Raw genomic sequence first — 27768 nt, forward strand, 5'->3', positions numbered from 1 at the left:
GTCTTCTTCAACTAAGCCTTGTTCCTAGTGCCAAGGGGACAAAAAGATTGCTTTTTTTGTGCCAAGGTAACTAAGTGGTCGCTTCCCCCTTCCTGAAATTCTCAACTCTACAGGAAACCATCTCCTAGACCCACAGTCTCCAGCAATAAAACAAATGCATAGGGAAATAGTTTTGTCTCCTCTCCATTGGCCTGTTCTGGAGGTTCTTCTCACCTGCCCACCTCAAGCCAATGGGGTGCCGGGGGAAAGCCCTGCTGCTCAAGCAGAAGTCCTTGCACAGGGCTTCCACTGGTGGGACTCAGCTGGTTGTCAGGCAAACCAAAGCATCAAGCATAGGGCTTGTAAAGCTCCTTGCACAACATTTGCAAACCACCCAGAAATTAGTTAGTTGTTGGATGCTTGGGAAGTGCTGCAAAAGAGGCTTTGCAGACGCTGCCAATTTGGAGTGTCTGCTAAACCCCTTTTAGCCAAGACCCACTCTTACCTGCCACCTGTAGGTGGGTGTGGCTTGCCCTGAACAGCCTAGCAGGCAAAGTGAGGAGGCCAGGCAAGCCAAATTTGGCTTGTAGGTAGGATGTTCTGCACCCTGCCATATAATTTCAGACAGGCTGGGATGCTTTAATAAAGCAGAGAGCCACATCTCATCTTTCCACAGCCCATCTTTCCTAATTTCAATGTGCTTACGCTTGATGATGCACCACGCTGAGGAACACCCTCATGGCACCCTACTTTTACTCATGCAGAGGAAAAGGAATTTCAAGTCAGGGTTTGAATGGCTCAAATCTAGGTTTAACATCTCTCAGTAATTTTGCTTGCTACCTACTTTAAGCTCATAGGGTATTCAAAAGTCAAAGTTAAAAATATGCCATAAAGTAGTAGCCACAACCCAAAACAAGGAAACAAAATATTGTGAAAAAAAATGCAAATACCGTTTCTAGATGAGTAGAGCTTGAAGTACTTGAGGAAGCTACTCAGTTTTAAAAGGATTAAAAACAAAAGGAATATCCAGTGCTGCATAGCATTAAAAACATTTTCACCCTATTACTCTACAATTGCCAGCACAGTAGCTTTCCATTAAAGCCAAACTTGCTGGTAGTTGCCCCTCCACCCAAAGAACAAATTAGAGAAAGGAAAACTCGGTTTACCAACTGAAATAAAGCTTTAAATGGTTCAAATCACATCGGCTAAGGTGCTACAACTGTCTGGAAGACAGTCTGTCTGCATGTTTTATAATGAAAGAAACAGCATTTAGATAGCATTAATGGTCATTTCACGTTATCTCAACAAGGTAACTCATAAGTACTGCCAGAAAAAGAAGTTGCTATGGAATCTGGATTTGCTTCCTTGTTCTCTCTGGCAATGATTCCCCCACCCCACCCCCACTCTCAACTGCATGCAAGAGCAATTAAAAGAAAACTATAGACATTGTGGTAATTTTCTTATTTTTTTCTGGGGAAAGTGGGTATTATGCTAATGAATAAGCAAGTGGTGGGGGGGGGTGGAAGGCAAAGGAAGGACTGAAAAAAGGATTGACAATCAGAGTCACCTGTGGCAGCTCTTTTAAGAAGGAATGGTGTTAAGCTTCCTATTTGTTTTACCACATGTACATTTTTTTCTAGGGTATTGACACCCAAGCCTCAAAGGAACTATCCTTTCTTTCCCATTTTGATGAGAGGCTTATTGGTGGGCAATGGAATCAGACCTCGCAAAGGAGGCTGCAGCCTCTACTGTGGGGGTGATCTTGTGAAAGGGAAACTGCAATTACCACTATATAGGTTTTAGCCTGCCTGACAGCCTGCAGGTCCCAGCACACACAAGTTATAGAAAGACCCAACATTCAGTGTCCACAATCTAGAATACAGTGTCTGAATTGGTGAGCTGAAATTATCCCTAATTATAACACCACAACTACCAAAAAATGGCACTGCAAAGTAATAATAATAATTTGAGGCACAACCCCTTGTCACACTCCATTCCCTGAACCTAGTGATTCAAGGAAGTAAGCTAATGCATGGGTTGCAAGGAAAAATTACCACCCCACTCCCCGTTCAGTAGCATGGAACCTAAAAATTTTCCCACTCCAAATAGAAACGCTAATTCAGCAAGCCTATAATCACGCAGTTCTTTACTTTAAAACAGTTACCTTGAGGTATGATTTGAGTCACTGGTCTTTGTTGTCATATTCCCAGACTGTATGCTGTTTGCTTCACTTGGGGGATCTTTCACAATATCGGACTTTGGCCTGAAAGAAGGAGACAAGAAGAAATGCTAAAGGGCTTTATACTGTAAAAATATCAACTCTGAAACTTTGACAACTTGTGCCAGAGTGCGCCTTCACACACCCAGCCACGATACAATGAACGCATGCAACCCTCCCACTAGTCAATAAAGCTACAGGCTACAGTTACAGAAGATAATAATATACTTTCCTCTCCACCCACCCTGGAAAAGGACAAAACATGTCAAGTGAATCAAGAGATTGTGGTGACACAGACAAGGGAAGAATGACTGAATAAAATCATCTGAGCGTCAGTGGAAATGTGCCTGGAAATTAAAGGTATTCTGGATCTGAGTGATATTTCAAGGCTGAGAGAACAAAAGTGTACATTTCTAGGAATTAAGCATAACGTATTTGATGAGATCATTTGCATGAGGATACAGAGGGGGGAAAGGAAGGTCCAGAAACGTACTTGGTCTTCTTGCTGGTACTCTTCTTTATAACACTTTGACTAATTTCTTTTTCTTTGTCTGGTTTTTTCTCTTCCTGCTTTTCCACCTTCTCTTTCTTCTCCTTTTTAGGAGGCGGTGGTGTAGCATATTGCTGAGCAACTTGTTGTGCAACAAGCTGAGAATTTATCCTAGGTTTCCTAAGAGGTGAGATGGGGAGAAAAAAGTCAGTGACTTTATTTATAAAACGGGTGTGTGTGACTGTAACCAAACATCAATAAAACAAACCTATCAAAACAAGCAGTATTTCTAAGTGGTACAATCACATGTTAAAGGAATGGTTCATGGTACTTAAGAACTTTCTGAATATTCCCTGTATATAAAATTGAGGATCCTTGTCATCATTGATTTTAGTGAAAATCCCTCTACAGATCTTAACAGAATATAAATGAATGAAACCCTGCCCATTATGTGCCCAAACAGAAGCAGCCCTGGAACTTGAACCTGCCACACTGTATTCCCCTTCTTTAGGAAATTTCTAGCCATCATGGTTTCTGAAAAACTGCCACTTCAGAAGTTTGGGGATGAAGATGTGCCACACTGATTACCGAAGGCCAAGAAATCACACTCATTCAGTCTACACTTTGAAGTGCTATGCCAACAGACAGCTTTCAGACTGCTTGTATTGTTTCATTAAATGGACACTAGCAAATTGTTAAACATATAAAGCAGAGTTAGTAATGTCTCATTCAACTGTAATTATTCAGAATAAATCCTTCTTCCCTAAAGCTACAAGCCTGACAACTACAACACAGCGATTGTCAATCAGAGCAAATCTAAAACAAATGGTACATTGAGTGTGCCATTAGCAGTCTTGTCTCTGCCAGCCTCCAACTGGCACTGTGTCTTAACATTATTTCCTGCAAACTTCCATGATCATTATAACATATTGACATGTAAACCTGCATGGCCAACAAGAAAGCAACAAATATGAAAGGCATTTTTAGCAAGTTCTGCACATAAAAGATGTACTGAAGTTGATAGGAGCCTGTTGTTGTACTGACTAATAAGTAGCTGCTGTAATAACAGCTAGCAATCTTTCAGTCTATAGATCCAACACATTTTCAAGCCAAAGTACTTGGAGGTGATGGTGTGGTTTTTATTTGCAACCACAGGCATCTACAGACTCCAGTAGGTAAAGCAGTGTGAGATATCATTCTGGCAGTGTGCATTCAGAGAATGGAAATTGATCTGGTGAATGGCATAAAACTTTCGTGTGTTAAAAAAAAAGAATGGGTTAAAATCCACCTCAGATGCACTTTTCATTGCAGGATTTACATAGAAATAGATATTCTTCCTCATTGGTAACATAATGTGGTTAAAAAAATATGATCCCATGTGTTTTTTCAACCAAAACCCAACCAGAAGGTCCTCCTTCTGATATTCTCTACAGTACATGGCTTTATTTTGGGACAATTTACTAGACCCGAGACACATTTGAATTATGCTTGGGTAGAAAAATATCTCTGAAATTGATTCAGGGGAGAAGATTAAAGTGCTATTCTCCTGACACAACACACATGAACTGCATCTAGCACTCCTCTTAGGCGCCAGGCAGCAAGGTCAGAGCACCCAGAGAAGCTCAGACGCCTGAGTAAGCAATGCCTCTGAGAAGAGTCGCTGAAGAGCAACACTACAAGGGTGGGAGCATTGGTGAAGACTCCCTTGCTTGCAGCAGTGCCTCACAGCTCTTTTCACAGTGCCAAGCAGAAGGGAAAAAATAATTTGAAAGGTCCCACCCAACTACGAAGGCAGCTGCACTACACTGGATGGGCCCCTTTCAGAATGCTTTTCTTCTTCACTTGGTGCTGAGATGTTCCAAGCTGAACAATCCTTTTCTAACGTGGAGCTACACAATGTGAGGGACACTGAGGGAATTGAAGTAGCATCTTCCTCACCTGTACCAGCACTTCTCCTTCTGCTCTTCTTCTGATATGTCTACTAGGGGCATGGTCATTTGGGGAGGGTGTATCCTCAAACCTGGAGTGACCTCTTCCCCCCAAATTAAATAAGTACATTCCACTTAAATAAACAGTAAAAAACCCCAGTTACTCTTCTAAGTAAAAAGAAGAAGAGTTTGGATTTGATATCCCACTTTATCATTACCCTAAGGAGTCTCAAAGGAGCTAACAATCTCCTTTCCCTTCATCCCCCACAACAAACACTCTGTGAGGTGAGTGAAGCTGAGAGACTTCAGAGAAGTGTGACTGGCCCATGGTCACCCAGCAGCTGCATGTGGAGGAGCAGGGAAGCGAACCCGGTTCACCAGATTATGAGTCTACCACTCTTAACCACTACACCACACTGGCTCTCAGCTGGAACAAGAGCTAATAATAAGCCACTTCATTTGCTTGATATTCAAAAATGACAGGCCCAATTACAATTAAGAGAAGACTACTGCTACTGATTTCCTGAGTCCTGGATGAGGTTTCACTTGCCACTGCAAGTGCCTTGCTAAACATTTATCACCTGAAGTGCCATGTATATATACAAAGCATATAGATTTCCGTTGTCAAAGAAATAACAGCATGCAAATATCTCATTTGCTCTCAGGATTTGCAATATCCCTCATATTTTGCAAAATAGATTAACTGGACATTACTAGTTTGATCTTTCACAGCCTTGTTCTTTACAATAAAGTATTGTATAATAAAGGAGAAATCACCCACAAAACACTATATCCTTGCAGAGCTGACACCACATTTTTTAGATTATCCTACCCAAACTTACAGAGCCTTGGCTATTTTTAGTACTTATTTAAAATGGGAGCTTCCAGTAAAGGATGCAGATATGAACTGTGAAAGTATCAGCAGAAAAGTAAGGTGTCAATCTTCCACTCCCTCGCTGACCAAAACATTTTCATCACTTCACGGGATCTTGATTTCCTTTTGCTGGTGTTACCCAGTTTGCAATGCTTTTGCTATATAATTTGAAACCAGTCTAATCTGCTTAGGTCTACAGAATACCTAGCACAACATGTGATTTCTTTTTAAACATCAAAACGTGACAGAGAGAAACAATATGCAACAACAATATGAGGCCAATGCTTACTGGAGAAAACACTGAAAATAGATATTTACTTAGCATGGAAAACCGTTATTGATAAATGTTTTCACGGGCTAATAACATCTATGGATTTATTTGCAAACATGACTTTCTGGCAAAAGAAACTACATTAAATACTACCTGAAAACTACTTCAGCACTGAGGAATCATAGAATTGTAGAGTTGGAAGGAACCATGAGGGCCATCTAGTCCAATCCCTTGCAAGGCAGGAATCTTTTGCCCGACTTGAGGCTCAAACCCATAATCCTGAGATGTAGAGTCTCATGGGTCTACCAACTGAGATACTCACAGGATAGGCTCTGGTCTCCCCTACTTCTGCTTTGTGCATCATGGTTCTACTAGGGCACTCTACTAGAAAAGTAGATTTTAAAATGAAATGGCAGTACTATGACCCTCTCTAGAAAACTAAGTAAAGGTTTAAAAACGTAACCCAAATTTCTAGCAAAGTTCCAAAGAAGAAAATAATTCCAAGTGAATACACTGCATAAAAATCCTTATTATCCAAAGTAAATGTAAATTCAAGTTTTAGCCACAAAATGTAAAAAATTGTCATGGGCCAAATTTGACAGGAGTGGGTCACAAATGAATTCAGCGGATTTGGTGCTTTGAAGTCCCAAAGTCAGGACTGCAAGGCAGGTAGCAGGCAGCAAGGTGCTACTAATGGGAGCTCCCCCCACTTCCTTTCAAAGGAAGAAACCTTCCCATTGGTAGTGCCTTACTGTCTGTTACATGCTCTTCCAAACTGGCCGGGTTCATGTGCGTGAGAGAGAATTCCCTGTAGAAAGCTTTTTTGTACACTTGAACCTATAGCAGGATCCTTGTCACATCAGCTGGTGCCCAGGGAGACATGGTAAAAAAAAAAAAAAAGGGTTTTCTTGTGTGTGTGTGTTTCTTGTGGCTGATTAGCTCTTTTCCCTGTGTAAAGGTCAGAGGGGGCAGGGTTTCTGTTGAGGCAGGGGATTAGCTGTGGGAGGAGCTTCTCAGAGTTTGTAGGGCAGCAGTTGAAGAAGGAGCAAAAAGGGTTTTCTTGTGTGTGTGTGTTTCTTGTGGCTGATTAGCTGTTTTCCCTGTGTAAAGGTCAGAGGGGGCAGGGTTTCTGTTGAGGCAGGGGATTAGCTGTGGGAGGAGCTTCTCAGAGTTTGTAGGGCAGCAGTTGAAGAAGGAGCAAAAAGGGTTTTCTTGTGTGTGTGTGTTTCTTGTGGCTGATTAGCTGTTTTCCCTGTGTAAAGGTCAGAGGGGGCAGGGTTTCTGTTGAGGCAGGGGATTAGCTGTGGGAGGAGCTTCTCAGAGTTTGTAGGGCAGCAGTTGAAGAAGGAGCAAAAAGGGTTTTCTTGTGTGTGTGTGTTTCTTGTGGCTGATTAGCTGTTTTCCCTGTGTAAAGGTCAGAGGGGGCAGGGTTTCTGTTGAGGCAGGGGATTAGCTGTGGGAGGAGCTTCTCAGAGTTTGTAGGGCAGCAGTTGAAGAAGGAGCAAAAAGGGTTTTCTTGTGTGTGTGTGTTTCTTGTGGCTGATTAGCTCTTTTCCCTGTGTAAAGGTCAGAGGGGGCAGGGTTTCTGTTGAGGCAGGGGATTAGCTGTGGGAGGAGCTTCTCAGAGTTTGTAGGGCAGCAGTTGAAGAAGGAGCAAAAAGGGTTTTCTTGTGTGTGTGTGTTTCTTGTGGCTGATTAGCTCTTTTCCCTGTGTAAAGGTCAGAGGGGGCAGGGTTTCTGTTGAGGCAGGGGATTAGCTGTGGGAGGAGCTTATCAGAGTTTGTAGGGCAGCGGCGCGCGCAGTTATATCCATCTTTTAGATTTAGGGGAGCTAGTCTCAAACGTTTGTTGGGGGAGACCTAGGTTTTTTTTTGTGGGCGAAGTTATTTGTCCTGTCTTCAAGCTTTTTATGATGGAGGACCTCTGTAGCCACCCCCAACAACACGATCTCAAGATGGAAGGGGAGGGAACAGCTGCAGTCGCCTGCGATTCCTGCGCAATGTTTGCCATCTTGCCAAAGGTTGCAGGCAGCTTCACCTGCAGCAATTGCATGTTGATTGCCCTTTTAAAAGACAAAGTCCAGCAACTGGAGGAACGTGTAGCTACGCTCCAAAGAATTAGAGAGCTGGAGCTCTTCTTGGAAGCAACAGAGCACACCGTCCCCACCAAGGAGGAGACAGGGGACTCCCCTGAGAAGGAGGCTAGTTCATCAACACAGGAGCCAGATATATGGAGAAACGTGACTCAAAGAAGTAGGAGGCCCAGGGTTCACTCTGATTGTTTAGAAATACACAATCGCTTTGAGGTCCTCTCCCCTAGCATGGAAGACGAAGAGCAGACTCCATTTGAGGATCTCTCCCTCATTACAGTCGATCAGGTATATGAAGACGAGCAGCAAAGTCAGTCCTCAGGGAATGTGCAGGCGACCTTGGAACGGACAGCTCACGGAAGAACCCCGACCAAACCCAAGAGGAGGCGTGTAGTGGTGATAGGGGATTCCCTACTGAGGGGAACAGAAGCAGTGATCTGTGGGCCTGACAAGATGTCTCGGGAAGTGTGCTGTCTCCCCGGGGCTAAGATCCAAGATGTAACTGAACGACTGCAAGGAATCATAAAACCCACTGACAAATACCCCTTCCTCTTGGTTCATGTGGGAACCAATGACACTGCAAGCAATAGCCTCCAGAAGATCAAAAGAGACTACGAGGCTCTAGGCAGGAAATTAAAGCAACTAAATGCACAAATTGTCATCTCGTCTGTCCTCCCAGTTGAACGACGTGGCCCAGGGAGAGAGGGGAAAATAGTGGAAGTGAACAGCTGGCTTCGCAAATGGTGTAAACAGGAACGGTTTGGATTCTTAGATCACGGACTGCAGTTTCTTGAAGATGGACTTCTGGCAAGTGATGGGCTGCACCTCACAACGGTTGGGAGGAATGTTTTTGCCAAAAATCTCAGAAACCTCATCAGGAGGGCTTTAAACTGACTAATGTGGGGGAGGGAGACAGTGCTCCTGAAGGTAGGAGTCTATCAATTAATGAAGATGATCATCCAAATGTCATAGACCAAATGGAGCAAACAGCACGCGGACCTAGTGGTGGGAGGAAAAAATCCTTAAATAAGAGACACGGGGGAATGATTAATGGACTTCAATGTCTGTACACTAATGCGCAAAGCATGGGAAATAAACAAGATGAGCTTGAGCTCTTGGTACAGCAAACTAAATATGACATAATAGGCATCACTGAAACCTGGTGGGATAAGTCCCACGATTGGAATGTAATAATGGGGGGATACAATCTATTTCAGAGAAACAGACCAGACAAGAAAGGAGGAGGAGTGGCGTTATATGTCAGGGATGTGTATACCTGTGAAGAGATCCAAGATTTAGAACCTCAAAGCCAATGTGAGAGCATTTGGGTCAAAATTAAGGGAGAGAAGAATAACAGAGACCTCATTGTGGGAGTTTACTATAGACCCCCAAGCCAAACGGAGGACATAGATGATGCCTTCCTGGAACAGATGGCCAAGCATGCAAAAGGAAGGGAGATAGTAGTAATGGGGGACTTCAATTACCCGGATATTTGTTGGACGTCAAACTCAGCCAAGAGCATAAGGTCAAACAGATTCCTCACTGGCCTTGCAGACAACTTCATTGTCCAGAAAGTGGGAGAAGCAACAAGAGGAACAGCCATTTTAGATCTGGTCCTAACCAATGTTGATGACCTGGTTAGTGGGGTAGAAGTGGAAGGATCATTAGGCGCGAGTGATCATGCTCTTCTGAAGTTTACTATACAGCGGAAAGGAGCAGCCAAGCATACTAGGACTCAATTTCTTGACTTTAAGAAAGCCGACTTCATAAAACTTAGGGAAGTGCTGGGTGAGATCCCATGGACAGCAATACTAAAAGGAAAGGGAGTTCATGATGGCTGGGAGTTTGTTAAGAGGGAGATAGTAAAAGCACAACGTCAGGCAATACCAATGAGACGGAAACATGGAAGGTGCCTAAAGAAGCCAGGGTGGCTATCTAAAGAACTTTTAACTGAATTAAGATTAAAAAAGGATGTGTACAAAAAATGGAAAAGGGGGGAAACCACCAAAGAGGAATTCAAACAAATAGCCAGCACGTGTAGACACAAAGTCAGAAAAGCTAAAGCACAGAATGAACTCAGGCTTGCTAGAGAGGTTAAAAGCAACAAAAAAGGCTTTTATGGGTATGTTCGTAGCAAAAGGAAGAACAAAGAAACAGTGGGGTCACTCAGAGGAGAAGATGGTGAAATGCAAACAGGGGACACAGAAAGGGCTGAACTCCTCAATGCCTTCTTTGCCTCAGTCTTCTCCGATAAAGAAAACAATGCCCGACCTGAAGAATTTGGAGCAAATGATTCAGCAAAGGAAACACAGCCCAGAATAACTAAGGAGACAGTACAAGAATATTTGGCTAGTTTAGATGTATTCAAGTCTCCAGGGCCAGATGAACTGCATCCAAGAGTATTAAAAGAACTGGCAGATGTGATCTCAGAACCACTGGCAGTCATCTTCGAGAAATCCTGGAGAACAGGCGAAGTCCCGGCAGACTGGAGGAGGGCAAATGTTGTCCCTATTTTCAAAAAGGGGAAAAGAGAGGACCCAAATAATTACCGCCCAGTCAGTCTGACATCAATAGCAGGGAAGATTCTGGAGCAGATCATTAAGCAAACAGTCTGTGAGCACCTAGAAAGGAATGCTGTGATCACCAATAGTCAGCATGGATTTCTGAAAAATAAGTCATGTCAGACTAACCTGATCTCATTTTTTGACAGAATTACAAGCCTGGTAGATGAAGGGAACTCAGTGGATATAGCCTACCTTGATTTCAGTAAGGCATTTGACAAGGTGCCCCATGATATTCTTGTAAAGAAGCTGGTAAAATGCGGTCTTGACTCTGCTACCACTCAGTGGATTTGTAACTGGCTGACTGACCGAACCCAAAGGGTGCTCATCAATGGTTCCTCTTCATCCTGGAGAAGAGTGACTAGTGGGGTGCCACAGGGTTCTGTCTTGGGCCCGGTCTTATTCAACATCTTTATCAACGACTTGGATGATGGACTCAAGGGCATCCTGATCAAATTTGCAGATGACACCAAACTGGGAGGGGTGGCTAACACCCCAGAGGACAGGATCACACTTCAAAACGACCTTGACAGATTAGAGAACTGGGCCAAAACAAACAAGATGAACTTTAACAGGGAGAAATGTAAAGTATTGCACTTGGGCAAAAAAAATGAGAGGCACAAATACAAGATGGGTGACACCTGGCTTGAGAGCAGTACATGTGAAAAGGATCTAGGAGTCTTGGTTGACCACAAACTTGACATGAGCCAACAGTGTGACGCGGCAGCTAAAAAAGCCAATGCAATTCTGGGCTGCATCAATAGGAGTATAGCATCTAGATCAAGGGAAGTAATAGTGCCACTGTATTCTGCTCTGGTCAGACCACACCTGGAGTACTGTGTCCAGTTCTGGGCACCACAATTCAAGAAGGACACTGACAAACTGGAACGTGTCCAGAGGAGGGCAACCAAAATGGTCAAAGGCCTGGAAACGATGCCTTATGAGGAACGGCTAAGGGAGCTGGGCATGTTTAGCCTGGAGAAGAGGAGGTTAAGGGGTGATATGATAGCCATGTTCAAATATATAAAAGGATGTCACATAGAGGAGGGAGAAAGGTTGTTTTCTGCTGCTCCAGAGAAGCGAACACGGAGCAATGGATCCAAACTACAAGAAAGAAGATTCCACCTAAACATTAGGAAGAACTTCCTGACAATAAGAGCTGTTCGACAGTGGAATTTGCTGCCAAGGAGTGTGGTGGAGTCTCCTTCTTTGGAGGTCTTTAAGCAGAGGCTTGACAACCATATGTCAGGAGTGCTCTGATGGTGTTTCCTGCTTGGCAGGGGGTTGGACTCGATGGCCCTTGTGGTCTCTTCCAACTCTATGATTCTATGATTCTATGATTCTATGATGGTATGATCCTGCTGAGTGCTGGGTTTGGGTGTGCCAGAGACCTCCATGCAGTAAGCTCAGGCACGTGCCCAGAACAAGCTGGCTCCCCCTTCCATTGCATTGGCCAATTGGGGTGTCTGTGTCCTGCTTAGTGCTGGAGGCTCCCTTAATGTGCTTTGCAAAAGCCTTGCTTGAAGCAGCTTGTACTTGTCCTTTAAGTGAAGAGGCAGAGGCAGTGGAGGAGTACAGGAGAGTTGTCTCCCCAACCCTGGTGCCACTAGCTTGAGGCTGAAAGGAGAATAGTGAGCTGCTTCAAAGGGCTTTCATCCCCACTCCGTCTACAAGGTTTCCATTATTCCCACTGTATCTGTGCAGTCCTCTAAGACCAAAAATCCATATTGACTCAGAAGCTTCTAGCATTAGCATATAGATAACTTGTACATGTTGTATCTCTCTAAATGTCTTTGGCACACGTTTTACCCTATGGTGCTATGACCTCTCTGAATTACTATTATGTGTCCCTGAACTCTCAATGCCAAATTCTATCCTCCTCATTTGAGCAATAATATACATTTCCCCTGCATCCCCGGGGGATAATTTGTTCCAAACCAGATGCTCTTCATAATGGGGCCAGACACCATCTCATAATAACCCTCTATTCTATTCCACCCTATACAATGCAGGCATATTTTCAACCTATACAATTTACCAGGTCTTTTGCCTCTTTCCCCATACGTTTAATTTTAGAATAACTCCTGCCATATTTTGAATGTATGTACACACTTCCCCAAATTCATTACGCTGCCCTCACACTAAACAGGTAGGCTTTATCAATTTAGTTGCCTTATGTAAAAACATATGTCTACTACTTTAAATCTGTTTGGATGTTTGTTTTGGCATTGAACAGTATAAATAATAGTGCTGATTAATGATAATGAATTAATTATAAAGAGCATTTTGTTTGAGGGCTGTTGATGCCTCTTTCCTGGAGTGCCTATTAGATTGCAAATGGAATCGCTGCTGCTGCTGCTGCCCAACTCATTTCAGACCATATTCCACCCCCATCGTACTGCCTGGACACTGAGGTCCAGCGCTGAGGGCCTTATGGCAGTTCCCTCACTGCGAGAAGCCAAGTTACAGGGAACCAGGCAGAGGGCCTTCTCGGTAGTGGCACCCGGCCTGTGGAACGCCCTCCCACCAGATGTCAAAGAGAAGAACAACTACCAGACTTTTAGAAGACATCTGAAGGCAGCCCTGTTTAGGGAAGCTTTTAATGTTTAACAGACCATTGTATTATAATATTTTGTTGGAAGCCGCCTCTAGGAAAGGTTAACCTGGTACCTTCCAGGTGTTGTTGGGCTGCAACTGCCATAATCCCTATTTGCCATGCTGGCTGCGACTGATATGGGTTGGAGTCCAGCAGCATCTCCCAGGTATGTTATAAAGAACATCACAGAGAACCCTGGGAGCCATTTCTGAGAGTCAGAGGAAAACCCTCTGGCTTCTGCTTAGCTTAATCTAAAAGGGATTTGTTTTAGTATTTTAACTTCTGTATGTTTTAAAGTATGGTTATAAATTTTTCTTTTCACAGATCTGGATAATTCCAGCACTCATCTAAGAGTTCAAAAGCCACCAAACAGGGTATAACCAGACAGAATGGCAATGTTACAGATATAACCTTCCTCGGAGATGAAGCAACAAAACATGAAAACACAGAGCTGCCAAAGTGCTACTTATGAAGGTATTTTAGTAAGAAGGGTCCCTAAACATTTATGAATGTGATTCTCTTTCTGTAACCCAAAGCACAAAGCAAATCACAAGTTTACCTATTGACTTTGGAAAATTGAACTACATTCGCCCAACTTTGTGCTCCACATGAAGAACTCTGTTACAATGCAATTGTGTACTACACAACCAGATAAACTTTTGCCATGTGCTTGAAAAGTAAACTTTATTTATTATTTGTAATTATGAATGGCCTAATAAAAATTACCAGACAAAGCATGTTCAATAAAATACTCTGTAAAAGCCAAACCAGAATGAAACAAAGCAATTTTGAGAGTTCCACCCCCTCCCTAACATAAAGACACTCATCTACCATAAGAAATACAGTATTTTGTTTTTCTTTCAATTGCTGCTGTCAAAATGAATCAGTGGCTCAGAAAAAATCAGTGTAATTTTTTAATGCTGCTTGTTTCAAAAACTGTACAGCACATTAGATAATATAAATTAGTATTAATTCCAAAACCTATGGATACAATCATGCTTTGATATGAGATTCTAAACTTCACTTCATTCTATCTTTGATGCAAGTAGTGCCACTGAAGAATGCTTAGCAGGTGCTACTTTAAATACTGCTATACAATATGGGCATTTCTTGTCAAAATTTTGTCTTCATCTGCCATTTCATGCAAAACCCTGTTTTTAAAACAAAACCCAGAAAAATCATGATATGCAGAAATTCACATATATCTGACAGAATGGAATGAGCACCAGCAATAATTTAGCATTATTCAAATACTGAAAAAAGTTGATAGAATCTGTTATTTCTTAATGCTTTTAGACTAACAGAAAGGCATACCCCACAGGATCTCTACAGTTAAATGTGTACCAGTCTGCAGATTTCAACTTCCTTCCCATGTCAATGAAAATTTGACAGAATTACTAGCTGCATTAAGTACTGAGAATGATAAACATGATCTGTATTGGATTATTTAAAGCCCAATTAATGATCTGTATTAGATTATTTAGAACCCAATTAATCATGTCATCTTCTTGAAAAAACTGAGCTAAACTCACAAAATCTAAATTGATACACATTCAACACAGAAAAATACTTGTCAATTCAACAAATAGGATTCTAAACCTTTTAAAAAAGCAAACTGATTCCACTCAAAAGAGTTTAATTACACCAGACCAAATAGTATGCTATTCTCCTGTGCGAGTCCTCTGACCCCAGCCAGCCTTTTCCAGTACATCATAAGAGTGCAGAAAAACCTAGTGTTGCTTACACAGGAAAATCTCAGTAAAAAATAGTTCATTCTTTATAGGAAACTGCTTTCTTGTGTAAAGGGGCTTTGCTTTCTCTCAGGTGTGATTTAGATAAAACTGGGCAAATGAGTTGGACGCGAGTAGCACTATGGTCTAAACCACTGAGCCTCTTGGACTTGCCGAACAGAAGGTCGGCGGTTCGAATCCCCGCGATGGGGTGAGCTCCCATTGCTCGGATCCCGCTCCTGCCAACCTAGCAGTTTGAAAGCATGCCAAAAAGTGAAAGCACCGTATTTTTCGCTCTATAAGACGCACCAGACCATAAGATGCGCCTAGTTTTTGGAGGAGGAAAACAAGAAAAAAATATATTCTGAATCCCAGAAGCCAGAACAGCAAGAGGGATCGCTGCGCAGCGAAAGCTGTTCTGGCTTCTGGGATAGCTGTGCAGCCTGCATTCGCTCCATAAGACGCACACACATTTCCCCTTACTTTTTAGCAGGGGGAAAAATGAGTCTTATAGAGCAAAAAATACGGTAGATAAATAGGTACCGCTCCGGCGGGAGGGTAAACAGGGTCTCCGTGCACTGCTCTGGTTTCGGTGTTCCGTTGCACCAGAAGCGGCTTAGTCATGCTAGCCGCATGACCCGGAAAAACTGTCTGCGGACAAATGCCGGCTCCCTCGGCCTGTAAAGCGAGATGAGCGCCACAACCCCAGAGTTGTCTGCGAATGGACGTAACTGTCAGGGGTCCTTTACCTTTGAGCAAATGAGTTATTTGGGAAAACTCAGCCAAATGGACAGGGTATAAATAAATTATTATTATTATTATTATTATTATTATTATTATTATTATTATTATTATTAGCAGCTTCTCACTCACTGGTCTATAAAATCAAGTGAACCAGGTGAGGGTGAGGAAAAAGTTTCATAGATAGGAAACAGGGAAGAGTGGAGGGATGGAAGGCTCATGCCTCTCAAACTGAATCTTTGACTTAGTTTTTCAACTTTTCCTTCTTTGAAAGAAAGTACTCCCTCTTCCTACACCTCTGTTACGCACAAAATAAAATCAATTTTGTATACTTCAGGAGCAGATACATATATATTTGAAGCTTTCCATAAAGAAAGAAAATAGATACATGTCACAAACTCAGAGTAGTAGTAGTTTTTATTTTGTTTATTAAATTTGTAGCCCACCTTTCATCAGAAGTTTACAGAGCGGTTATTATGAAGCATGCACTTGGGTCTTGCTTACTGTGGTCTGAAAACTGTTAGGATATTTTGCACAATAGAGAAAAAGCTAACATTTGTCATATATGCCAATTAAACACATACTATTTTGTATATGTTTTACAAAAGAGACAACACAATGCCTGCTTAGTAATAGTGGACACAGCTCCAGCAAACACTGATTTAAGCATGAGTAAAGAACTGTACATTCTACAGCTTCTAGCCCAATCTTGAAAACCGAAATTCTACATTCACTTCTCATCTTGGGACACAAAATAGATTAGCCGAGTGTTTCCCAACCTTTTTCCAACCATGGCCCCCTTCCGACCTGGTTTCCTTCCTGTGCCCCTCCCCAATGGACGTAGCCAAGGGAGGGCAGGGGGGCAGCTGCCATCCCCCAAATAAGTAAAAATCAATACAATACAAATCTGAGGTTCTGCCCCCCCCCCAAAGCCTATCCCCGCTAACAAAAATCCTGGCTACATCCATGTCCTACCAGTAAAAAAGTAGTCATTTAAATGTTTTGTTTGCAAATAGAACATGTTTTATTTATATTTTTTGTAATTTATTCAAAATTACCCTACTGGTCAAAATGGGAGCCTCAGCGATCATCCTCTCCCACCAGAAACAAACCAGATTGCTCCAAGAAAATGCACATGGCAAAAAGTAGCACTAGGCCCTTGTGAGCCACCCCCTTACCCGCTTGTGATTGGCCAAGCATCTTGTATTACAAATACCCTGTACAAAAAGTACATTTCCCCTACAGCTGTGATGTTCAAAAAAAGGAAGATGACCAAAAGTTTCAAAAATGCACGAATCCTGACTTATATGCTGCTAGTATTATACCTACAGTCTAGTCTGCACGACAATTTAGAAAAACCTTATGAGGAAGACGGAATCAGAATTCAAAATGACCTGAACAAAATGAATTTCAGTAGGGACAAATGTAAGGTTCTGCACTTAGGCAGGAAGAACCAGGTGCACAAATATAGGATGGGGGACATCTGGCTTACTTAGCAGTACATGTGAAAAGGACCTAGGGGTCTTGGTGGACCACATGAGTCAACAGTGTGATGCAGCAGTGGAAATAATCAAATGCCCTTTCCCTTGCTACTCTAAATTACCCACTCTCAAAGTAGTTGTGTTTGTGTCACTTTTTTCCTTAAAGTTATTGGGAGTGCTGTTAATTGTGTACCTAGCCCCACTTAGCTGTATACGTCTTTCCCCCAAGCTTCTTCCATCTACTGCCTATTCTGCACATTTTTTAAGCCTCATTTTCTTTGGGCTCTCCGATCCTCGGAAACCCTATTCTCTCTTTCCAGACCCCACCTTGTGTGTTTCAATTGAACTTTTCCTTCTTTCCCAGATGTTGAACTGCTTTATTAACTCATCAAATGAACATTTCAGCTCAGCCAACCCATCACAGACGTCATTGCTACAAGCAAATACAGATGTGTCCAAAGCACCTCACATTTCTACTATCAGCTAAAAATTAGTGAAAAATAAGTAATTCCATCTGTAGGCTAATTCTAGCTCTGCAGCTATAGTTCTCACGCAGAATGAAAGCAATAGGTAGAGATGACTCAAACAGAGACTGTGTAGATGCCACAATCAATGAAATAATTAGCTCTATTACCACAATTAGGACAATAATTTCTATGATGAGAATTCAGAGCTTGAAAATTCATCAAGTTAAAAAGAAGTAGTTTTAATTGGATTGTCATATACTGTATTTTCCTTTTGAACAGTCATCTTCTGAAGGCATGTAACAGAAATTCTAGCCATTTCTATAAGAAAACTAAGTCCATTTTATTAACTGGATTACTTTGCTTTAGGTTCCTCAAGTGTTCCAAGGGTGCTTCAAGGGGCTTTGATAGATCAGGAAAGAGAGGCTTAGAATCATGAGGGAGACATTGCAGGGGGTAGGAGTAGAATGTTGCCTTATTTATCCCCTCTGTAAATGGGCTCCCACGGCTGAGGGTTAAGTGGTGAATGGCTGTTTCCAAGCTGTCTGGCTTCTCTCCATGATTTCACAGCTGCTCCAATACAGACTGCTGCTGGAGAATTTCACATGTGCGCCACAGGCTCTGACAGCAGCCTGCCAAGCTTTTCTTCTCTGCTCCCACAGCATTCATCACAGTCATTACAGCACATGCAGCCCTGCCCAAACTGCCACCAATGAACACTGCCAGTTCTCCACAACCGAGCAGTAAGTGGCTGTCTATGTCTCGCTAGACGCAGCGGCAGCAGGTGTGAGAGGAGGAGAGAAAGGAGTAAACAGTTAATGGCAGCTAAACCAGAACATAAAAAGAGGGAACTCTGAGAACAGTTTGCTTTATCCCGCATCTCTTGCCCTCTCATTCCTTTGCTTAGCGGGTTCCAAATCATTCTGGGAAACCCTTTTCATTGCCAAGCAGAGCAAAAATATAGGAAGACCCTGCTGAATCAGGCGCCAAAAGCCCTTCTAGTCCAGTACTCTGTTCTCACAATGGCCAACCAGCCAAAGGCATAACCCGAGAGCAAGAGGGCTCTCCCCACCTGCAATTCCCAGCAACTGGTATTGAGAAGCATACTACATTTGGAGGTAAGAACACGGCCATCATGGCTAGCAGCCATACATAGCTTCATGCTTCATGAATGTGTCTAATCCTATGTTAAAGCCGTCCAAGTTGGTGGTCATCAGCACCTCTTGCAGGAACTAATCCCATGATTTAACTGTGCACTGTGTAAAGAAATACTTTTGGCCTGAATATTCCAACACTCACATTTATTTAGTATTTCAGATTAAGTGTATTTCTGTGCCACTTTCCATTCAAGTGAATCCCAAAGAGGTTTACAAGTGGCAGCTGGTAACATTTTGACTTGGTAGGGTGAGAAGTTTTTAACCTGCTGCTGCCTGAGTCTTGGAAGAAAGACCGCTCCCTTTTTACCTGGCCTAGGGGGCAGGGCCCACACTCACTTTGAACAGCTAAAAGAGGCTCCTGGGAGGCCACTCGGACGTTGCTGGAACAACTCTTGGGTTGAGGCAACTGGCTAAAATGTTTTAAAAGGTTCTAATTTTGGTTCCTCTGTTTTTGTCAGGTTGGTGTTGGATAAATATTTAGTTGGGGTTGGTAGTTACTTTGATTTGGGTATAACTGTAAACTGTTGTTGGTGGTTTCTATTGATTTATTTGTTGCTTGTATAGGATATTTTGTTTTTTCATGTCTGATGTGTTGTAAGCTGCCCAGAGTGGCTAGAGAAACCCAGCCAGATGGGTGGGATATAAACAAAACAAAAACCTTGTTGTTTTCATCACAATATGATTTGTATAGCACATGTGCAAAGTGTCATTGTCTCCTCCTCTCTAAAGAACAAACAACACAATTGTTCTCATCTGTGGGCAGGGGAAAAGCTTCCATTTAGAGAGGGCCTAAGTATGATTTTCAGACAAAACTGACTCCATACCTCTTATTTAGAAATTAAGTCATACCACATGACGCAAGTTTCTGAATTCATGTATTGTTTACATCTAAACATCCATCGCAAAAAAACTGAAAACTTTTAAAATGTAAGTAAAACTTGCTTCCAGTTACATACAATTTTCCGCCCCCAAAAAATCAATTTAATTATTCATTATCCAGAACAAATTTTCTCTAAATTAGAAGAACTGAGTATTCCAACCAACAGACAAAAAATGTTTTGTTTTTTTTTCTTCATTTGAGCCAGGGTACACCAGAGCACAGCAGAACATATCTGCAATGCTTGGTTCAGTCCTGAAAATGTGAAATAATAATCTCTGCTCATGTGCAGAGTTCATCACACCAGATTAAACATAGTCAACCTCCATTATGTCTGAGTTTTGGGAGACTATCTTCCTGGTTTGGTGGAAGAAGTGGACACATATTCAGCCAAGCACAGAAACCGAACTTCTCTGTGATAGCTATACTACTGCATTAGGATCTGCTGAGTGATCCACAGCTTATAAGTGTGTAGGACAGGAAAGAGTGTATGGCTTTGAGATTCTGAGGAGGAAACGTTTAGAAATGTTTTGCCTCCACTGCAAATGACGACGACAAAATAACAGATCATAATAATTGCAGGTTATTCCTGCAATTCCTAAATCTTCAATAAAACAATACTAACAAAACACATTGTTATGTTCACTCTCCCCCGACCCACAAGCTCAATAATTATTCACTCTCCTCATTTCATAAAAGCAAACTGAGGGTCCTGATCCAAAAGAAATGCCTACAAAATGAAGCCAAAGAAAAGAGTAAAGTCAGCAAGCCCTAGGCTCTGTGGTTTAACCCACAGTGCTACCCACGTTCAAATCCCCGCGACGGGGTGAGCTCCTGTTGCTCGGTCCATGCTCCTGCCAACCTAGCAGTTCGAAAGCATGTCAAAATGCAAGTAGATAAATAGGTACCACTCCGGCAGGAAGGTAAACGGCGTTTCCGTGCGCTGCTCTGGTTTACCAGAAGTGGCTTAATTATGCTGGCCACATGACCCGGAAGCTGTACGCGGGCTCCCTTGGCCAATAAAGCAAGATGAGCATCGCAACCCCAGAGTTGTCCGCGACTGGACCTAATGGTCAGGGGTCCCTTTACCTTTTAAAGAGGAAAGTCAGTATCTGCAAAGCAACACCACCCACCCAGCCTCCTGTCAGCAGAGCTGCTGCCACTTACTGACAGGCCTGTGCCAACCTTCCCACTGGCTGACCTCTCTGTCTCTTGGTAACTGTAGAAACTTTGCTGGCAGAAGACAAGGTGTGCAACAGCTGCTCTCCTCACTGGCCACTACTGCTTCACATACGTTCTGGGAATTCCCGCCAAGCTAGGCTACTGAATTACCATTTATCTGCCACTAAAATCTTCTCCTTGAACATTTCACATACCAGTGTTGCTACATACAGCAAATATGTTATGTCACTACAAGCACACCTCCTTTGCTTTACCTGACTAATAAATGAAACCTGCAGATTGAGTCATACTGTAATGAACAGGCGGATCCCACCAGTATTATTGTGATTACAAAACATGAGGACAATGCCTGCAGAGATATGCAGAGACAATGCTTGCCTTTCCTCTGTTTTTCATTGTTGGTGGCTAAATTCATTATTAAGATGAAAGACTGAGGAGTCTACCTTTTCAGAAAAGACAATGTCTAAATCTCTTGGGACGCCACTTGCAAATCATGCTTCGAAGACATTTCTTTTCAAGCAATTTAGGTAATGCAATTCACGACCAATTATAATCAGTAGCATGATCCTTAAATTTAAAAGCAAAGCTTCAACAATTGCCAATAGAAAGGAAACACGTATAAAGGCAGGTCTCCTATGCATATAGTGTAACATTCAATTTCTCCTGCATTCTTTGCATCTCAAGTTTTCTATAGTAAGTTTTTAAAAAATAAGTCTTAAATTTATATATTGCTTCTTAACAAGATTCTCAAATCAATTTGTGAGAATGCTGATATAAATATCTTCAGCAACAAGACCTGTCAACCCCAATCCACACTTCATATGGATTATTCAAGGGAGAAATCTGGGAACAGACCTTGCACTCATGTTTTTCCTCAGTTAAGAGATTGGGTTGAAAATGAGCAGAAAGGGAATGCAATTGTAGTCCACAGCAGTTGGAGGTATGTCAATGGGGAGAAGTTAGGGGGAGTGATATTCAAACAGGCTCAAATATAAAACAGAACATAAACTACAGAGCACATGCTAGGAAAAGTTAACAGAACAGAAAGCTGCAATATGTTCTCAAAATGTGCAAGTCTGGGAGACTTCTGACTCAATTTTTTTGCAGATTTAATCGTTCAGGAGGTCCATTCTTAACCCAAAACTGTTCTTAACCTGAGGTGCGCTTTCGCTAATGGGGCCTCCCGCTGCTGCCATGCCATTGTTGCACGACTTCCGCTCGCATCCCAGGGCAAAGTTCGCTACTAGGAGACCTACTTCTGGGTTAGTGGAGCTTGTTACCCAAAGCGTTCTTAAGGAGGACGGTATGTGACCCGAGGTTCCACTGTAGTTAGTAATCAGTTCAATAGACTGATCTGAATTTTGGCAGAGTAGGCGACAGTACTCTTGACGATGGCATGGTCATGCCAAATTTGGGGCAGAAAGGATAAGAAATGGCTTGTTTCGAATGAGCTATTATGTTTGATGAGAGACTTTGGAATCTGACAGGTGGTGCACCTTCATAAGACTTTGTTAGAGTGGTTTTTCTGGATAGACTTCTCCATTTGTGTTGCATGCTCTGAGAAACAAGTTGTGTTAGGTCAAAAGAAATACCTAGTATGCACTTTTGTCTAATAGTGTAGCATGTTTGGAGTTTTTTTTTTACTGAAAATTGATTTTTATGATTGATAATCGGTGACAGTTCATGAGGGTGTCCCCTGCACACGCTCAGTATGAACCTGTTTTGAGATAAGGTTAAGTAGGGGAAGGAGGTAAACGAACATAATTTTCTGGCTAAGCAGTAGCCTATTGGTTCTGACCCAGTGCCATGACCAGCAATTCTGCAAAGGTGGCCAAGAGACAGAGAGGTTGGGGAGGGGGGCTCCCTCCCTCTGAGGGAAAGTCACCAGGGGAGGTGTTGAAGGGAATTAGACAGATAAATAAAATATTGGGGGTTTTGAAGTAAACTGAAGTGAATGTAATAGGACGGATGATAGAAAATTGCAATTTAGGGGAAGGAGATAAGCATAAAATGATAAGGGTAAGGGAAATGGCAGGAGATGAGTAAAAGTGGTTTGAGAGACACAGGGTAAGAGCAAAATATAAAACAAAATGCCCTCTTTGTTTAGACCACAAATTCTTTCTAAAATGAGGAGCTGAATCAGAATACCCGCACAAAGAAAATGTGTATTTAACAGGAAACCCACAATTCTACGGGTGCAGCTTTCAGAAACATTCAAAATGTGAACAACTAAGGATTTTTGCCTGACATACCCATAAAATACACAGTTTTCGCTAAAAATGTCAGTCTGCTGCATCTGAAGAACATCGTGCTCCTTCACCACAGCAACATGTAATGGTAATCCAGGCAGAAATTCTACAAATTCTTTACACAATATGGGTATGACACAACATCCTGTGTTGTGGTTAGTTCAAGCTTCACCACTACTTTGGGGGTAGATGCCTGTCAGTGTCAAAGAGAGCTAGACTTAAGTCCTAAATTGGTGTGAATAGACTTATGAAGTCTACACAACAGAAACTACAATTCCACACTAAAAGCACCCAACTGGCAAACAATACTATCCACACAGATTGGCAAGAATGGGAAGGGCCTTCAAGGTCACCTACCACAACCCCCTGCCTAGTGCAGGGCCACAAGTGAAACATTCCTCTTAACCCCATCTGTACATTTCACACAGGGTAAAATCCTGTACCGTCAGTTACTTTGAAGTACTATGTCTATGCCACAGGAAGGATTTAAGTTTTAGGTTACTGAATTGCACTGTAACTATATGCAAACTTAGTAAAATGCAAGCCATGTGTAAGGACTGGGGTTAGAACGCTGAACAACTGCACATACTTTATATTAGTAGTAGTATTTCTCTTTCCGTAACTTTTGTTGTAAACCTGAACTCCCATCAAAATGTTGCCCTCATTGGGAGAAGGAAAAAGCCTGAGGAAGGGGCAATAGAGTTCAGAGAGCTCTGAACAAATTATATGACAAGGTATGAGAAATGAACAGCAGTCCACCAGAATTGATTCTCTATACTTAATTAGCATATCTGCTCTCTAAAAACAGCAGGGACTTTTGGGGACTGGGAACCTTGCAAGGAGGTACAAAGCTTTAAAATGAAAACTTACTCCACTGGTGACAGATTTAGGAGAAAATACACAACAATTCCATTCAGGCATCAAAGCATCCTTAATTTTTTTTTAAAAAAAACAGTCAATAAAACAATTTAAAATCATTATAGTTAAAACAATAAAACCAGAAGTTCAGTGCTTTATCAGGGGGTTGAACTATTTGACCTTCAAGGTCCCTTCCATTTCCCACTATTTTGTGTGGGTGGTTTGATTGCCATTTGGGCACTGGTCATGCAGAATGGTAGTTTCAGTTGCATAAACTCCATATGTCTATTCCAGCAGACAGACCAATTTACCCTTCTGCCAGTGACATCCATCAATCTCTTGAGGTAACGGTGAAGACTGAACTAACTTCAACATAAGATACCATATCTTACACATACTGCCTAAATAATACATCTATTCGGGGCATGGACACTTAACAGTTGCAAATCTCCCAGCATTTTGGAGCTCAAGTGAACACAAAAAGTCATTAACACAACATGAACTGAATTTCCTTCTTAATTGAATATATCATCTGGAACTTCTCAGTTTCTGTCCTCTAATCTGCAGAACAGCTTAGCACATAAGATGCTTTATTTCTGTTACATTAGCACTTTTTGAAAACCTTTCTCAACAAGGTACTGTACTGTATATGTAAAAACCTAATGGAAAACCATACCAGAGGAACTCTTCCATTCTAACAATACGAGTGTTAGAAACCAAGTTGAGGAGTTCTCGCTAAGAACTCGCAGTTCTGCTGTGAGGCTGTGCCAACTGTAAATTCATGCCAACCATCCTGGCACCATCAGTTATAGACATTTTCTATTTAAAGACTCTCACATCAATGCCAGTGTAGCCTTTCATTATCCAACCCACTTAATACCCACAATCTCTCCGCAGTTCACTTGCTCTGCCTCTCCACTGACCAAGGAATATAACACAGGCTGATGTGTGGATTATTGGGATTCCTATTTTTTCCTCTCCTGCTGGCTAAGTGCTAAGCACTTGGCAGTGTGCCTGACCCACAACACGTGTGGAATTGTCAGCCTAAATATGTCATCTGGAGAGCATTGATGGGAAGCGTAACTAAATGTTGCCGTCTTAGCAAGAGCTCCAGGCTTACAAACTTTGCAGTTTTTGTAAGTTCCATTAAAATTAGTTTGTTTGGTGTTTTTTTAAATGTGAGTAAACATGAATTTTCCCTCCTGTGTTATGCAACAGATGAAAAGTCAGGAAGAATGTGATTTCTTACTATTTGCAAAAAGCAGGTTAAAAAGAATGCAAAAAAACTGAAGTCCCTCTTATACTCTAATTTTCCCACTCATAGGACTTTTTTTTATATGTTTTGCCTGGGGTTTTTTAAGGTTTTTATTTATATACAAAGAATGGATACAGCATTTAACTAGAGAATACAGAAATGATAAAACTATCAATGGTTACTTTAGTAGACTTTTCTGAAACAGGAAAATCACAAATTATAATCTGGTAAGCACAGCTCATGGTCTACTCTGACTGGCTTTCCCAAATCACAAGCAGCAGATCTTTTCTAACACCTAGTACAGGCATAGGCAAACTCGGCCCTCCAGATGTTTTGGGACTACACTCCCCATCATCCCTGACCACTGGTCCTGTTAGCTAGGGATCATGGGAGTTGTAGTCCCATAACATCTGGAGGGCCGAGTTTGGGGGTGCCTGACCTAGTACCTGATCATTTGAATAGGAGATCCCAGTAACTGAATTTGGGATCTTCTGCGTGCAACGCACATGCTCTACCACTAACCCATGCCTCCCCTCTAACTTACAGCCAAATTAGCCATGCTACAGTTCAACAAACCAGGAGGAACGGAAACAATGGCCCACATGGGCAAGCCCATACAGATCAGAGGTGTGGGTTGGACAGCATTTGGGGCTACAATATTTTTGGCTTTTTAATAGGAAAAAATGGACCAATAAAATAAAAGGCAGATCTGGCTGGCTATTAAAATTAAAGACTGGTGCAGCATAATCCTAAGCATGTTCACTCAAAGGTTCACCAATAGTGCAACAGCATCAGACCTTGCTCCTTGCCCTCCATCCAAGACAGCCTATAAGAAGGGTGCTCTCCTTGGCTTCTGATGTTCTGTTAAAATTCTGAGGCTGAAACATTTTTATTGCAATGATGGTATGAGGAAACACAGTTTTAAAAGTTACTTGGCAAACCATGCTGTGCACCTTTTTTGGGGCAAGTTAGAATTTTTAAAAAGTGGCTTTAGCACAAAACACAATGAGAAACAAAATATTTTTCCCAGTCTCCTGCAAAATCATAACTTAAGTAAATAAATGAAAGCTGTTTGATCTCATTTTATTTCAGCAGGCTAAAACATTATGAGTCCTTATAAGCAGTCTAAATTTTAAATTTTTCTAAATATATCTAGGTTAACTATAACTTCACTCTGTGTATTAAAAGTTCACAGGAAAACAATTTATATTTAAGTATTAATATTTTCTTCCAAAAAATGACAGTATGTATTGCAAGAAAAACTTCTAATTCTAAAATTATTTTTTGCTTCCCTTTTGCCAGAACTTATTGACCTTTTTTAGGGGAAACAACCACAACCAACCAAAATTGTTGAACTCTGTTCCGGAGAGTTCCAGCTGAAGAAAAGACCTGCCTTTATTCCATGTTCCCTAGCCTCTCCCCATCCCCACCTTTCCTTGGACATCAATCAAACCTACACACCTTATTTCTGTTAGTTAAAATGCTAAACAGGCTTCTCCATTCAAGTGGTATTCTACACATCAGCCTGAAAGAAATGCTATGTCCATTTCACACATATACAGAATATAGAATACAGTGGAACCTCTCCTCACATACGGAATCCGTTCCGGAGGTCTGTTTGTGAGTCTATCCCGGTCGCTGGGAAAAGCGCCATTCTGCGCATGTGCCGTCGGCAGAAGCCGCTTCTGCGCATGCTAAAATTGTGGCAAACCCTGTATTTACTTCCGGGTTTGCTGGGGTAGCGAGTCAGATTGTTCACGAGTAGGGGCGGTGGTAAGTCGAGGTTCTACTGTAATCTATTAAAAAACTTGATTCTGCCAAAAAGTATGAACAAAAGAGGAATTTCTAGATCCTAACACCTCTTTATTTCCTACTATGGATACAAACGCACATGCTGATTAAGCATTGTTAGATTTGCACAACTGTTAGTTTTGCACAAACACCAAGTTTTTTGGAGCTCATTATGAAAAATAGCCATTTGCCTGAAGTGAGCCGAGAATTGCCTTTAAGCAGGCAGGCAAGCAAGTTCTACAAAAGAATACGGTATATTTTATAGCAGACCACAAATGATGAACTAATAAATATTTTGGGGTGATCATAAATATTATGTGCAGAACAATCCATGTTTACTAAGAAGTTAAGTTCCTCTGAGTTCAATGAAACTCACTCCCAGGTAAGGGTGTAGCCTGCGCGGACTTATTGGGATGACTGCTTTAATACCACATTACTCATTATGTTTTCATTGTTTGTAAAGAAAGGAAGGTAAAGTAGAAGTTTTCATGATAAACAAAATCCAGGCCATACTTTGCTATACAACAAATAAATACAGATCAACCAGCTGTTTCTTCCATTCAGGCCACGCATAAAATGTCTTCTTGCAGCGATAAGAACCCAAGAGAAACCTTGCCGGATCAGGCCAAAGGCCCTTTTAGTCCAGCATCCTGTACTCACAGTGGCCAACCAGATGTCTAAATCGAAGGCTCTCTAAATCTTCACTGTATTCCTACTGTTCAGGTATCAGAAACCAAATAGACCATCATTTATTAAAGTTTGGGGGCTTTATAAACTAGCTGTAACCTTTCCTTCAAAGGGGAGTTGCTCAAATCCCTTGATCGTTTATGGTTTCCCATTTCCGAATTTCCCCCAGCTCTACAATTCCCTTTTCGCAGGGAGGTGACCAGAACTGTATACAGTATTCCAAACATGGAATCACACTCAATGTGCATAATGGCATTATTATATTGGCAGTTGTTTTCAATCCAACCCTT

The 27768-nt window shown here is 41.9% G+C and overlaps 1 protein-coding gene across 1 annotated transcript in view; it reads right to left on the reverse strand.

The window, feature by feature from the left end:
• RYBP (RING1 and YY1 binding protein) overlaps positions 1-27768 on the reverse strand; it is a 53176-nt gene that overhangs the window by 5869 nt on the left and 19539 nt on the right. Inside the window, exons 3-4 of the mRNA XM_081184372.1 lie at positions 2691-2867; positions 2144-2242 (exon numbers count right to left, since the gene is read on the reverse strand). Of these exons, the coding sequence (XP_081040498.1) occupies positions 2144-2242; positions 2691-2867 (276 nt within the window). The remainder of the gene's footprint in view (positions 1-2143; positions 2243-2690; positions 2868-27768) is intronic.

The sequence above is a fragment of the Podarcis bocagei genome (assembly GCF_964188305.1).
Source record: "Podarcis bocagei genome assembly, chromosome: 2".
NCBI classification, from domain to species: Eukaryota; Metazoa; Chordata; class Lepidosauria; order Squamata; family Lacertidae; genus Podarcis; species Podarcis bocagei.